Here is a 13,814-nt window from a genome sequence, read left to right on the forward strand (position 1 = left end):
CCCCATTTCCTGCCTGGTGGCTAATGAGAGCAAACAGAAAGCTCCAGCAGCGGGCTAGAAAACCCATTCCTGAGGGACTCCCAAGGTAGCATGGCCAGCCTACTGCTTGCACGGTGTGGCATTCCATGGGGAGCAAGGACACTGGGCACAAGAGGATTTTCTGAAGCTGCACTGAGATGTAGCAGTGGAGGGCTGAAATAAGAAAAGGTGCTTGGCTTTCTGGAAGCAAAGTGTCGAGTTCTGATATGAATGGTCCCTGCTGAAACACAGATCCAACCCTTTCTGGTCAAAATGCAGTGTATGTAGAGCATAACAGGAGGACAAAAAGAAGTTTCAGCCTGTCTAGTTTTTCTATGAAGAAAAATGTGTTTTTATTAATGAAATCTGATAGAAGTGGTTAGTGGTCAGGATGGAAAGCCATAGTATGTAGCTGAGCAAGCTGGATAGGTGTCAGAAGTGTGAGGAGATATTAACGTAGTCATTTTCCACTTAACTCTGACTGTTGAAGCTATTATGAAAATCAGCTTGGATGATGTCTAGCATTCATTGGCCGCAGGGGATGCAAACACAGAACTGTGTCCTGGGCTAATTTCATGGCTGTTTTGTGTTTTTTTGTTGTTTTTTTTTTTCTCTCTGAACTGTCCTGGTCAGCACCAAGAGTATGATTAAACTACAAACGTTTCCATGCTTAGGAGTCCAGTTTTGTCTGACCTTTCACAGTACGCAGTAATTTTAAAGAACAGGAGGAGAATGGAATGTCTGTAAATAATTAGAGAAAATAATACAGTCGGTTTTTATGGTTTTCTGTCCTTTTTGACCATGAGGATTCTCTTCATGAAGTGTATTCCTTTTTAGGTTTTTGTTTGTTAGTTTTTTAAGTGCTTTGGAAATGTGTGCATCTGTTGCTTGGCTAGAATTGTTCTGATTTTCAAACATTATAATCACTTCAATGCTAAGAGCCACATTTTTAAACAAACTCTGGCAAGGTTCTGCTGTCACTACTAGGGATTCCTTTCGGATTCCTTTCTTTTGACTTGGGGCGTGCATTTGTCGCTTGAAGAGCTTGGATGCAAATGACTGAGAGAGTAATGCTGCATTCTCTACAATTCTGCAAGCAGAGAGCTGAGCTTACTTTTCACTTCTACACTTCTGCTCAGTTACAAAACTAAAATAAAATCCCTGGCTGAAAACATACATACGTATTAATTTTGCTGTGTTAGCTGGAAGTGAGTAATTATTGAATAAAGCAGCAGCTAGACATTTTTTCCATGTAAAGGACGGCGTCATCGGGCGCACCAGAATAAGCACAAAACATTTCTCAGGTAATTAGTAGAGGCAGATGAGCTTTCTGGAAGTGCAGCGAGTTCACAGTTTTACTCCCAGGTGTTTAAAAATGCTGATGAAAGCTTTTATTATCAATTTCAGCACTGATAGGCAACTGCATGGATGGCGACATTCAAATTGCTTGTGTTCTCATAGAACTTGATTGCTCGTCTGCCCTGAGATTGCAGAAGGTAGCTGCAGAGGTATGATTGTGATTAGAAGCCAGCCTGTATAGAGCCGGCTGTAATCCCTTCACTACAATTGCTCTGATTTGCTAGGGTACATTCACATAGCAGAACTACTTTTGTTTTTAATGTATAACTTACTGACACTGCATTTAAAAAAAAATAAAAAAACAAAAATTAAAAAAAAATACCAGACAGTACAGCTAACTCTGAAATAAGATACTTTTAGCTTAATTACTTAGTCAGGCCTGAAATTACAAATTGGTTGTGCATGCATTCTAATCCTGCATGATATCTGGTATTGGGTTATTCTGCAGAGAGCATGACCATCTGCAGAATTAATACCATCTCCTAAAAGCTGCAGAAATGCTAAGCTCTGGACAGCCTATTGAGAGGATATTTCTAAGCCACAGTCAGCCAAGAATTTTAGGTGAAGCAGAATGTTCAGTGCAATGCATTACCTAGCGTATAAATCCCTCTGTAACACGCATTTTCTTGCTGTTCCTGAAGAGTACTTAGTAATTTTGCTTAGGATTTGTTAGGGTTGTTTTTTGTTTTTGTTTTGGTCTTCTAGTTAGTTTGCTTTTTCTTTATATGCAACTAATATTATAATAGTTACTGCTGGAAATGTGATAGAAAAGGAATATTGTTCCTAAAAGCATACAGTTCAGATCTGATTGTGAGCACAGTGGTAAAATACCTGAGCAGGTGCTTTCACTTTCCCACGGTCTGACATTTTTTGGAGACTTTTACTGTTTTGAACGTAAACTATAGAGACTGAGATCTGTGACACTGGGGCGCTGGAGGAGAACGAGGCTTGCAGAAGGAAATTTCAGCTTTAGGGGGCTTACAGTGTTTGGTAAAATAGGATTATTTTAGGGTCTGTGTAGTTTTGCTTATTATTTTTCTGTGATTTTTATTTTTGGTGGTGTTTTCTCTACCATGTGCAAAGCAGTGTGTTGGCTCAGTTACAAATAATGTCTCCTTAATAATGTCACTTATAGCTTAGATGTGTATGTATGTGCATGGTTTGAGACACCAAACTGTTACGCGACGGAGGATGCAATTGCATTCCAGAAATTTCGGGTGGGAGCATGGACGCTGTTATCTACAGAATTTATGTCACATCTACACTGCAAATGGGCTAAAAGGACAATTGCACGGTGAATTATTCCCTGTCAATTTTGTTAATTTTTATACAACATCAAAGAGTGCGCTTTGCTCCCATCTACAAAGCCAAAACTCTCTTGCTCGATGCGCGTGGGCTTTCCTCCCAACCTTTGTATCCCTTGGAAATGCTGCGTTCCCCCTTAGTGAGCTTGTTTGGAGCTAGGTACGTGCAGTTGGTCCTTTGCAGTGAGCTGAACTGTATGTTCCTTCCTGCTTTTTTTTTTTTTTTTTTTTGGTCTTACAATAAATTGCATCCGTGTCGCTCATGTAAAGGACTTTGAATAAACGATCATTAATTTTTCTTGATGCAACAAAATACATATATGAAATACGAAAATAATTTTTTAAAGGTGATAGTTTCAGCAGTGTTTGCTGACCTTTAGTGTGTAAGCATGTGGGAATGAATTGTGGAAGAATAAGTAGTGAAGTTATTCCAAAAGCAGGGTGACGTATGGCAAATCTAAAGAAAAGAGCAATGAAAAGTTTTATTTTTGCAGAAACAATATTGGGGCATCAAAGCCTCCCAAACTTTATTTGGTTACAGTGAGTAAAGATCCTTCTATGATAAATACTGTGCTAGAGAGAATGCTTGTGTCTATCTTTTCATTATTGTTGCTTATCACTGCGTGTTTCTTGCACGTCCTTGAAGGTGCGTGCGTGCCTGCTTTGGGATTAATTCTGTGCACTCTGAGTTAAATGGTCTGTCTAACTTCTGCTGGAATCAGCGGTGCAGGAAGAGAACTGGGCTGTTTATTGCCATTCACTCACATTTCTTCTTCCATTTTGATGTGATAAATCTGAACGTAATCCTCTTAATTGCCCTCACTTTGAATAGCTGTATTCATAGTATTTTCTCTCTAAAGCCAGGGTAACTTCTTGGAACAGCTTTCGTTAAGTAGGTTGAAACAATTAATGCCCATCTAATGGCTAATTCTGTGTGATAACACTTAGCTTAATGGGATTAATTCAATAGCAGTGTTTATGAGACGCTCCCAGAGGCACAAGTGAGACTACTGCTCTGCACCTTGGTGTTGTATTTGTGCCCAGCATCTTCTCTTCCCAGTACTGCATAAGGGACAGGCGCTAAGTCCAGATGCAAATGAAGTATGGATTAGTCACAGCTAATTAAAATCAAACGAACAAACCAACACAGAAAATCAGAAAGGAAACAAAACAAAGCAAAAAAGCATTTGTGTTAAGGTAAAGGAGAATGCTATTTTATTTTATTATAGCCAGTGTATTGCCCGGACAGCCCAGCTCTTTGTTACACACTTAGTACAACATGCAGCATTCAGCTATGTGGCAGAAAGAAGTCCCAATGGATAGAAGCAGCAGAAGGATTTTCATAGGGAGTACACAGCAGAAGTAGGTAGAAGGAGCCTTCTCACATGTAGGGGAAAATTCATCACCTGCAGGCATTTGGCCATCTTTCACCCCACCCAACACTTTAACTGCCCTTTCCAATGCTGTGTTTTGTAAAAAGGTTAATTAAGCACTGAGTATTATTGAAAATTGAGATAGTAGAGATCCCCCTTGCATTCAAATTCCAACTCACTTGCACACAGAAAGAAAGAAAAAAAAAAAAAAAAAAAGCTGTTTCCAGGCAGTGTTTTTCTTTGTCTGCACATCTCAGGGGTTTCCCGATAAAGCTTTTGTGGAGAGAAACAGGGTTTTTAGAGTAAATATAATGTGAAAATCTTCATCCATTGTAGAAGCAGCATTAAGGCCCTTTAAAGAAACATTTTTCAAAGATCTGCAAGCAATTTTATCAGCGCAGTGGTAGTGTAATGCATAATTCAACACTTACAGAATGAGAGTGAAGTTAACATCCCATCTTATGTGACTGTCTTGGAGACGTGCACTAAAACTCTCAGGTATGAACAGCTTTGTTCAGCAAGCTGTATCTGGTCTAGTCACTGAGTGCTGCTACTGTGCTTTAAGATGCCATGAAGAAATACAAAGAATCTAAATGCTCTACAGGTAGTTGTGGCATTCCTCCAGGAAAAACAAAACAAATGCAGTCATAAACAACAAGGTCGGATTTCTTTGTGCAGTGTTTCAGGAAAATTATCTTTTCCTGAAAAACTGTGAAGAAAAACAAATAGGGTAAATTCAGAGCTGGAGGTGAAATTGGTGTAGATCGATGATAATAGCTCTCCTCTCCAGGTAGGGATGGCTGTTCCTCATTATGCAAGCAAGCAACAGGCCACTAGCTTCCTCCAGGTTGCAAGAAGACTGATGGCATCTAGACAGAAGGACAAACTCGAGTCAGATCCTGCATGGCAGTAGCATGAGCCCTATAGAGGCCTGCTGGTTTGTGGCTGCCAGTGGCCAGCTGGTGGGCATCCACAACAAGTGTCACCTGTGGGCCAGGATGGAGCTAAGCAGGGACATGAGGATGGGAGAGGGTCAGAAGTAGATTTAGGAATGCCAAAGAGGCGTTTAGTTCGAGGTTAGGAACAAGACCGGGGGAGGGAGTGAAGCGGGCATTGTTTGTAGCTGGGTTATAAGGCAGAGTACAAATCCGTATGGTGGGTGACTTCATTATTTTCCTTATTTCCAATTCAGCTTGTTCTTTGTTTAATACAAACACAGATCAACATCTGAAGTCCCACTACTATTGCCATACGTGCTTCATTGTATAAAAATCATAGATCCTGCCGTGTTTGTTTTGGTGGGCTGATACCCAGCTCTAGCACTCACTCTGATGGATTGTCTATTACTGTAGAATGTTGGGTTTTTGTTGTTTTTTTTTTTCTTAGAAAAACAAACAAGAGCTGATAATCCCAACATTGTAAATGTTCAAATACTATCTCCTCCTGCCCCTCTGAAACCAGTGCATTCAAGAACCATATGAAATCTCAGGGTCTTTACCGCCTTGTTATCATCATCCCATCCTGTTTTCAGCATACAGAACATGAACTGTTTGCTTCGCCATGAAATGCTTGCAGGGATCGATAGAGATTTTGTGGGCAGAGGGAGTGCAGAATTCAGCCTGTAGTTTTCAGAAAAGCCTACCCAGAGTATTGCTATTGGTCACCAGAACTTTGTGCAATATTGTCTGTAATTACTGCTAGCAGGTGGACTCTGAAGCTGAGCCTCTTTGGGAGAAGGATTTCATGTTTTTAATATGTCTGCAATGTAAGCTTAAATGCAGCATGGTTACCTGGGCTGCCAACAACAGACAACACTGAGAAGCTTAAAAGTGCAAAATATAAATGCTCTTACAGAGAGCCTGCAATGCCAAACGCTTTGTTTTACAAAAGTACAGTTTTGTTACCTACTGTAATCTTTGGCAATGGAAATTATTTTTTTTCCTAAGTCTTCACTGTTCGATTCTTAATTTTGGTGCTCTTACTAATATCAGTTAGCTTCGCTTGGAAGCTCTCATGTTCATTTTCAGCATAGAAGCTGTTACAACCAATTAACGATTGCAGAAACAAAAAAGTAGGGGTAATACAACAGAAATGAGCTGCCAGAATAGATAGCGGGCATAACCAGAGACTATGCCTACTATTTACAAAAGTAGTTTGAAGGCTAACAGATACCTCTGCTAAAATTATCATTTATTACTGGTGATATAGAGACGTACCTCTATGGTACATGTTGGGTATGGATTTGTTGGGTACTGGAATTAACTTGATGAATGCTAATATTAGTTGCATGCACTGTAGGTATGTGTAAAGCACGATCATTTTGCTTTCATCTCAGGCACAGATACTGACTTACAGTGGTTTGAGCTCTTATTGTAAATATACAGATTTTTTTTTATGATGAGAGCTTGGGGGATCCTTTTTCTTTGTTTGCTTTGCTTTTGCTACAGTTCTCTCTCTCCATAGAGAAATGATTAATGAGATACAAACTTCACAGTGTCTGAGATTTGGAGAACACTTTGACATTTTTTACAGTTAAAATGTTACTTTTTATTATCCTTATCTTACAGATGGCAAAATAAAGCCTTGGCATCAGGCCATTAGTCACAAGGATGCTCTTTCCTTCTGTTGCTTTTTTTTTTTTTCCATACAGGAATGCATTGCTTTCCAGCAGTCTTTAATTCAGTCTGTCTATCTATCAGTTCTCTTTGTATTTGCAATTTCCTACCCGTGTGTGATGAGATACATCTCAAAATGCAGCAGTTTTTTCCTTATGCTCTGATAGAATCTGAGGAAAGGTACTCGATATCAAGTACCTTGGGATGGATTATAATAAAGTGTAGTGATGGGAGGATGAGTGGCCACGATTATGTCACCTGGTGGTGGACTGCAAACTGTGCCAGCTAAGTGTTATCAGGGACATAAAGCCATACCCTATGCCCTAATAGTTTATCTGATTAGCCCGTTCTCTTTAGCGACGTTTTACTTTGCTGTATTTTAGGTATGTAGTTTGTCCATGCCATTAAGATTTGAATGCACACAAATTAGAGGAAAAAACATGCTGAAAAGGGAAGAAGTGATTTTTCTTTTCCAAGGGGGAACTTGCAAGCGATTCTGGAGTTAGCATTTGTCTTAAGAGCTTTTGCTGAATGGGTTTATCTCAAGGACACAGGTACTGTTTGTGGTAATGTTGCCATGTTGTGATTGCGCTTCCACTGGCTCTCTTTATGAGACCCACAAGGGGCTTAGTGTTCCAGGTCACTAGAAAGAGGCCAAGCTTTGGCTAGTGATGCTGAGAAAAGAACATGCAAGGAGTTAATATTAAACCAAACTCCTTAACCAACCCTGCTTTGTGCTCTGTATGTAAGTGCTGTTACGTGTGTGCCATCTCGTAGCAGTCAGAATGTGACACAAACAAACATCCCCTCACTAAGTGGGTCGGCAGCAGGGGACTGACTGTGATGGGAAGGGCTGCAACGAGCCTCTCCCACCCCAGCGCTTGTAGCTATGCTGTGCAGAGCCCCAGCTATTAGGGCTAGCACAGCATCCTTCCTGCCCATAACCTGATGCCGCCGCTGTGAGGTGATTTAACCATTTTTCTGCTTGACAGCAAGCTTCACTGGTAATTTTCTCAGCAACAGAGGTGCCTTTTTTGGAAGCACAGTTTTGTAAAGAGACTGTAACAAAACATGGTGAAACTTTGAGAGTCTTAAGAGCGTCTACCCTGAACTGTCCCAATGGATGTCCTAAAATAAATCTTGAAAGCTTTCTGCAGGCTTGTATGACAGCCACCCATGTTTTGTAAAACATTGCTATAAGATTAACTAAAAAAAAAATGTGGATGGCATCCATCATACAGGTTTACTGTCCTTTCTGTCGCTTGCTCTTTTGGCATGGGTTAGGTCTTGTGCTATCAGTGAGTTAGATGGAAACTGATCCTGGAGAAAGGAAAGGAAAGCAAAGCAGGTTTTCATTCCAATAGGATTAGCGATGATGAGTGTATGGTCACGGCTTTGCCCAACTGTACCTTCGGGGGGTTCCTGTAATTGCTGCAGCTTTGGACTGTGTTGGCTGCAATGCAAAGAATCACTTGTGGCCTGACTGACGTCTGCAAATAGCTGCAATCCTCCTTCTGGCACCTCAAGCCTTCAGATTGCTGTGTTGTAATGGAAAAGCTCCCTGCTTTTCTTCTCTGCTTGCAGCTGATCAAGTGTGTTGGATTGGAGTTCATTCTGAGGTGGAACAGCCCTATTACACCTCTTGTGTTTGTGCACCTCTGCATTTGGTTTGTCATGAGCCATGAAATCCAAGCAGTCCCTTCCTGTGTTAGCCCTGAGATGAGAAGAACAATGCGCCAATGAATCCAATGGGAAGGGCTTTATATACTTCCATTTAGAAATCTGTCTTCATGTTATCAATATATTTGATTACTGGAGCCATGGGCCGTGAGTTAGTTTAGCATGTAGACTTTGGGATACCTGCTGAGACAAGACTGAGTTCTTTTAAGTAGTGCGTTTGGTTTTAGAAGCTGAACTCTTTTAAAAGCATAGCAAAAAAGGCTGCTCCAGAAGTCAGGCTGGAGTGTGTTATGCTGTGGGATGCTCAGGCAGAAATCTCTGAGGGAAGGAGTAAGAAAGCTAGAAATAACCATTTGAGTGGTAAGCCTTGCCTCTCTGGATATTTAACAATACAAAACTTAGAGCAGGGAACATCTTTTACATTAACTAGACTGAACTTGTGCTATCCCTATTGAGTGTGAATCTAGTAAAAGAGCATTGTATCTAACCTAAAATCCCTAAAGCTGAAAGAGCTTCATAGCATCTTGTCATTTGTTAGCTGAGCTTGCTGAATATCCAGGTTCTGCTATTACCGCGTGCTTGGTTTGCTGTCTCTAGGAGGCATCACAAGTTTTGCTTCAGGAAAGCCCTCTGCACCAAGTTCTTGCAAAAGCGAGAAGTGAAAGCAGTGCTTTTTCTGAGAATGACTGACTGTTTGGGTAGGTGAGGAGTCCCCTTCCAGAGATGAGAAAGGCATTCCCCTCTGTTCTGTTTCTGACAAGGCTCTGGAATGATTCTGAGGGCAGAAAGACTGCCTTGTTCAAAGGGGGCAAAAAGTTAAACATCTTCACCTTCATTTACTATTGATTTTATTTATTTATTTATTCCCACACATTCGGTCTTCTTTTAGCAAATCAGCTGGAAAGTGTTTGACATTTGATCACATTTTCCTAATTTCCTGAATCTATTTCTTCTCAAATTAATCAAGAGGAAAATTGTAGTGCTTGAACTTGGTCACAGTGCTTCCCTGGAAGTGATCCTAGCAGAAGTGTGATGGGTTGCCACATTCCTAAAGCATCTTATCCTAACCTTGTGTTTCCACAATGCTAATACCTTTTGGCATTAAAAAAAAAAAGAAAAAAAAAAGTGGAAATTAATGACCTGACATAATTTTTTATTTTTCTTGTTTCTCTTTCCAAATTCGATTATTCATTATATATTAATTTTTATTTTATTAATTATTATGCCTGTCATCCAGTCTCACAGCGTGAATCCTGACAATATTCATGTTTTGCTTCTTTGCTTTCATCTGCCAAGGCAAACAGCAAACTGTAATGTAGAACATGGCCAAAGCACAGCTTGTGTCCTACTGTATTTCATAAACAGGTGATAATGTGCTGATGGAAAAAGTCTTCCCCAGCACTGTGCCCATGTTTAGACATCTTGCTTTAAGATCCTCCTGTAGTTTAATGGACTGTTGAAATTTGGACTAGTAAAACACTGAATAACTGTGGTGTACAGGGCACCACGAGGCTGGTTTTGTGTGGAACCATCACTGGCTTAAGTACTGTCCTGTGAATCTTTAGAAGAACTCAAGGAAGCTGCTTTCAGCTTGTTGGTTTGCTTAATACTTGATGCGTGATGTTAGGCAAATATCTTAGCTTCTCTGTCTCCATTTATGCCATGTATATGAGGTTTGATAATCCTGAATATAATGCAATGGTTATTGTTGTATGTTATTTCATAAATCATAGAAAATGGGAGGGGAAGAAGGAAGGCAACCCAAGATCTTAGTCTTACTTTACTTCCAGATATTTGTTTCTAAGCATGATTTTTTAAAAAAACAGAATGCAAGTTCTCAGCTAAAACAAAACTGGTGTTTGGAAATGTGTTTTTCCTTTGGCTGTGTGAGCCTTTTGGTGGGAGCAGTGATTGGATCGTCTACTTCAGAAAATAAAATTGTGTTACTGAGTTTCCAGGCATGGATTTGCAGCCATGCTTTATACAAATAGCATCCTTGAGCAGTGCTACAGACCATCACCACTAGCTCTACTTCGGTAGAGGAGACTTCCTTGCGCTGCTCGAATAGCATCTGCAAACGTGATGAAATCTCATTGTAACTGGGCAGACTGGAGAGAAAGCTCATTGCACAGAGCAGCCCAGCTCTCGGTGCGGGACTAACTGAGTGCCTTGAAGTAGTGCATTAAGTGGTTCAACTGCTATCCATCACATGCAGTTAATAGGAATTGCCATACTTTGTTCACCTTAGGATGGAGATGAATCATACCAATTCTTTTCAATTTATCTCCGTAGAAGGGTTTCACAGGCTCTTGATCATTCTCATCTTCCTCTTTTGAACTCCCTCCAATTCTCTGTACAAAGCATGCCTCGGATTCATTTCTAAGTGATTTTTTTTAATAGCTGTGCAATGCACCTTTCCTTTGGCAGTGGTCTCAGAGCTGCGTATTAGATCCATATTTACTTTGGCTTCTTGACCTAAATTGTTTTTATTTTTCACCTGCATTCACAAGCTTGCTGCATGTCTCCTGATACAGGAGCAATTTAATTAGCTCTAGCTGTTGAAAACCATCAGCATTGCTGTGCTCTGCTTGATGTGGTTGGGGGTATGAACATGTCACGAATGCGGGCTATGAAATTAACACCAACATCTTCTGAAGAGCAATTTTGTTGAGCACTCAGTTGGGGTGGTAACAGATTTTCTTCCTCAGCAAAGTTTTTTCGAGTCTTTTTGTTTAAAAAGAAAAAAGAAAATCTCAAAGGGATCCACTCAACAAGAGGCAGCTCAGTTGGGACAGGACATGGGCAGCCTGTTCCAAGTGACCTCATTGGGTTGGACATCCATTGCTGCCTTCCAAACTCATTTGTTCTACGATCCTCATTCAGATTTCCATCTCCATTGCAAATAGGCAGACTTGTGTCCATACTGGCTTCGCTTCATAAAGTGCTTGTATGGGAGATTGGTAATCACAGTGTGAACCACTGATTAATCAGCTGAGGCAAGTGTGGGGTCAGCTGTGGGAGCACAGGTGAAAGTTATGTAGCTGTGCTCCCTGGAGGGGTGGAGTTCGACTCCACCTCCTCTGAGACCTCATTTAAGGGCTGACCCTCACTGAGGCAGCATCTCTTGGAGTTTGCTCGCCAGTGAAGACTGCCTCAGCTCCTAGCATCATCACTGGTGAGTTCCCTTTTCTTCCTTATACCTTCTGTACTTCTACTATTGTCCTTGTAACTGCCATTCTTGTTAACATCTGTATAGTTACTGCCAATACAGTGCTGCACTGCACTGCCACAGGTATGTTGTCAAGCACATGTTGATACAAGTGGCCTTGTTTGTTGATGTACGTGGTCTTTCTGTGCAGATGCCGTATCAGTTCTTGGACTGACAGACCCCCGACTCTGCTACTTGCTTGATGGATTCCTCTTCGTTTACGCAGTCATCATCACAGCCCTTTTTGTGAAAGCTAAGGTCAGTCTATCTAAACACTGATGCATTTGGCTTTTGTGGTGCTATAGCATGGTGGGCTGAGCTGGAAAATGGGGGTGGAAGCAGGAGGTGTGTCTCTTAAAATAAGAACTTGATATTTTCTCTCCTCTTTTTATTTTTCCCTCTCCTTTTCTAATACCAACCTGAGTATTTTGGGCAAATGCACTGGAAAGAGAAGAGAGGGAGTGCCAAGATCATGAAGGAAGTAGTAAAATGTCTCAGGAAGGCAGACATGCCCTTGCCTGTAGCCCTCAGCATGCTCACTGTCCTTCTGGTCTGTTCAGCTGTTTGCTGGCAAGGTGCATGGTGCTGAGCACTAACAAGGAATCTGCTGCAGGGAGGAAGGAAGCAGGAAAGTCATATGGTAATGCCAGGCTTTCAGCCAAAAGCAGCAGAATTGAAACACCGTCGTTATGAAGCTTCATGAGGCCACTGGGGCATCTTCTGGGCAGCTCTTTATTTTGACCCAAACCTAGAACATATATATTTCCTAAGGAGTAGCATCTCTCACTTTGCTTTCTGCTCAGTGGAGTTATTTTGTGGTGGCTTTTGCCAAAGTTACACCCTTGTTATGGCCTTTTGTTTATGGACTGTGTGGCTGATGTTGGGCTTGGTAAATTACTGACCCTGTGAAAGGCTCAGTGGCCACAGACTGCCTATGTATGTGGGCTGCCCAGCTTCTGACAAGAGGAGAGGAGGAATGAAAAGGGCAGAAGCCTCTGCCCCCCTGCTCACAGTATGGTCTTTCTTCCAGCTCAGCCAGGCCTCTGAACCACAGCAGCTGCTGGGCCAGGACAATGTGTATAATGTAAGTATCTGCTGTGTTATGTGTGCTTGTTTCTAAATCATTCTACCTGGACACACCTCTCTGGGCACTTAGTGAATTGCCTATGGATCAGCCAAACATGGGATGAACCAGCTGATGAAAGCACTGCACCCTGCTGTGCCGCACAGCAGTTAGAAGGAGAGCTATATGGAGGAAAATCAAAGCTGACCAGGGCTGTTGTGTGAGACCATACTGGAGGCCAGCCCAACCCTGTGGCCTGGCCACAGGCAGCATCAGAGGCTCTCCCTGCCATGAGAGGATGGATACAAGTTCCTGCCCAGCCTTCTAGATGAACTGCTTGTTCATGGTAGCATTAATTCTGGCTATCACAGAATCACAGAATTGTAGGGGTTGGAAGGGACCTCTAGAGATCATCGAGTCCAACCCCCCTGCCAAAGCAGGCTCCCTACACCACGTCACACAGGTAGGTGTCCAGGCGGGTCTTAAATATCTCCAGAGAAGGAGACTCCACCACCTCCCTGGGCAGCCTGTTCCAGTGCTCCATCACCCTCACTGTAAAGAAGTTCTTCCGCACATTTGCGCGGAACTTCCTATGCTGTACTTTCATCCCATTACCCCTAGTCCTGTCCCCACGCACTACTGAAAAGAGACCAGACTCACCACTATGGCTCCCACACCTCAGGTATTTATAAACCTGGATCAAGTCCCCTCTCAGCCTTCTTTTCTCAAGGCTAAACAGACCCAGTTCCCTAAGTCTCTCCTCATAGGGGAGATGCTCCAGGCCCTTCACCATCTTAGTGGCCCTCCGCTGGACTCTTTCCAAGAGATCCCTGTCTTTTTTGTACTGGGGAGCCCAGAACTGGACACAGTATTCCAGATGAGGCCTCACCAGGGCAGAGTAGAGGGGGAGGATCACCTCCTTCGACCTGCAGAATCACACTATACATCTGGTTGCCTTGATTTCTGTTTTTATTTTCATTTTTCTTCCATGCTCTTGACCATAGCCACATCCTGTGACAAGTTCCACCATTAAACTGGTGTTTTACACAAAATAACAAGGTAGGGTTTTTCTTTGTGCAAATAAGTGAATTAATGATTTATTTTAGGCTGGCTTTCCTTTTTTTTTGGGTGGGCCTTTGTAACCTTTGGCCTTCCTTCGCAAGTTTCTCCGATCCACAATGGGTACCTCGATTT

At 41.9% G+C, this 13,814-nt stretch overlaps 1 protein-coding gene across 4 annotated transcripts in view; it reads left to right on the forward strand.

Annotated features, from left to right (window-relative positions):
- CD247 (CD247 molecule) overlaps positions 1-13,814 on the forward strand; it is a 54,384-nt gene that overhangs the window by 36,412 nt on the left and 4,158 nt on the right. For all 4 annotated transcript variants that reach the window (XM_015879267.3, XM_085526910.1, XM_085526916.1 and 1 more), the window contains exons 2-3: positions 11,709-11,815; positions 12,588-12,641. In XM_015879267.3, coding sequence (XP_015734753.3) covers positions 11,709-11,815; positions 12,588-12,641 — 161 coding nt within the window. The remainder of the gene's footprint in view (positions 1-11,708; positions 11,816-12,587; positions 12,642-13,814) is intronic.

This window comes from Coturnix japonica, chromosome 1 (assembly GCF_054131305.1).
Source record: "Coturnix japonica strain WE chromosome 1, WE-NBRP24, whole genome shotgun sequence".
In the NCBI taxonomy this organism is placed as follows: Eukaryota; Metazoa; Chordata; class Aves; order Galliformes; family Phasianidae; genus Coturnix; species Coturnix japonica.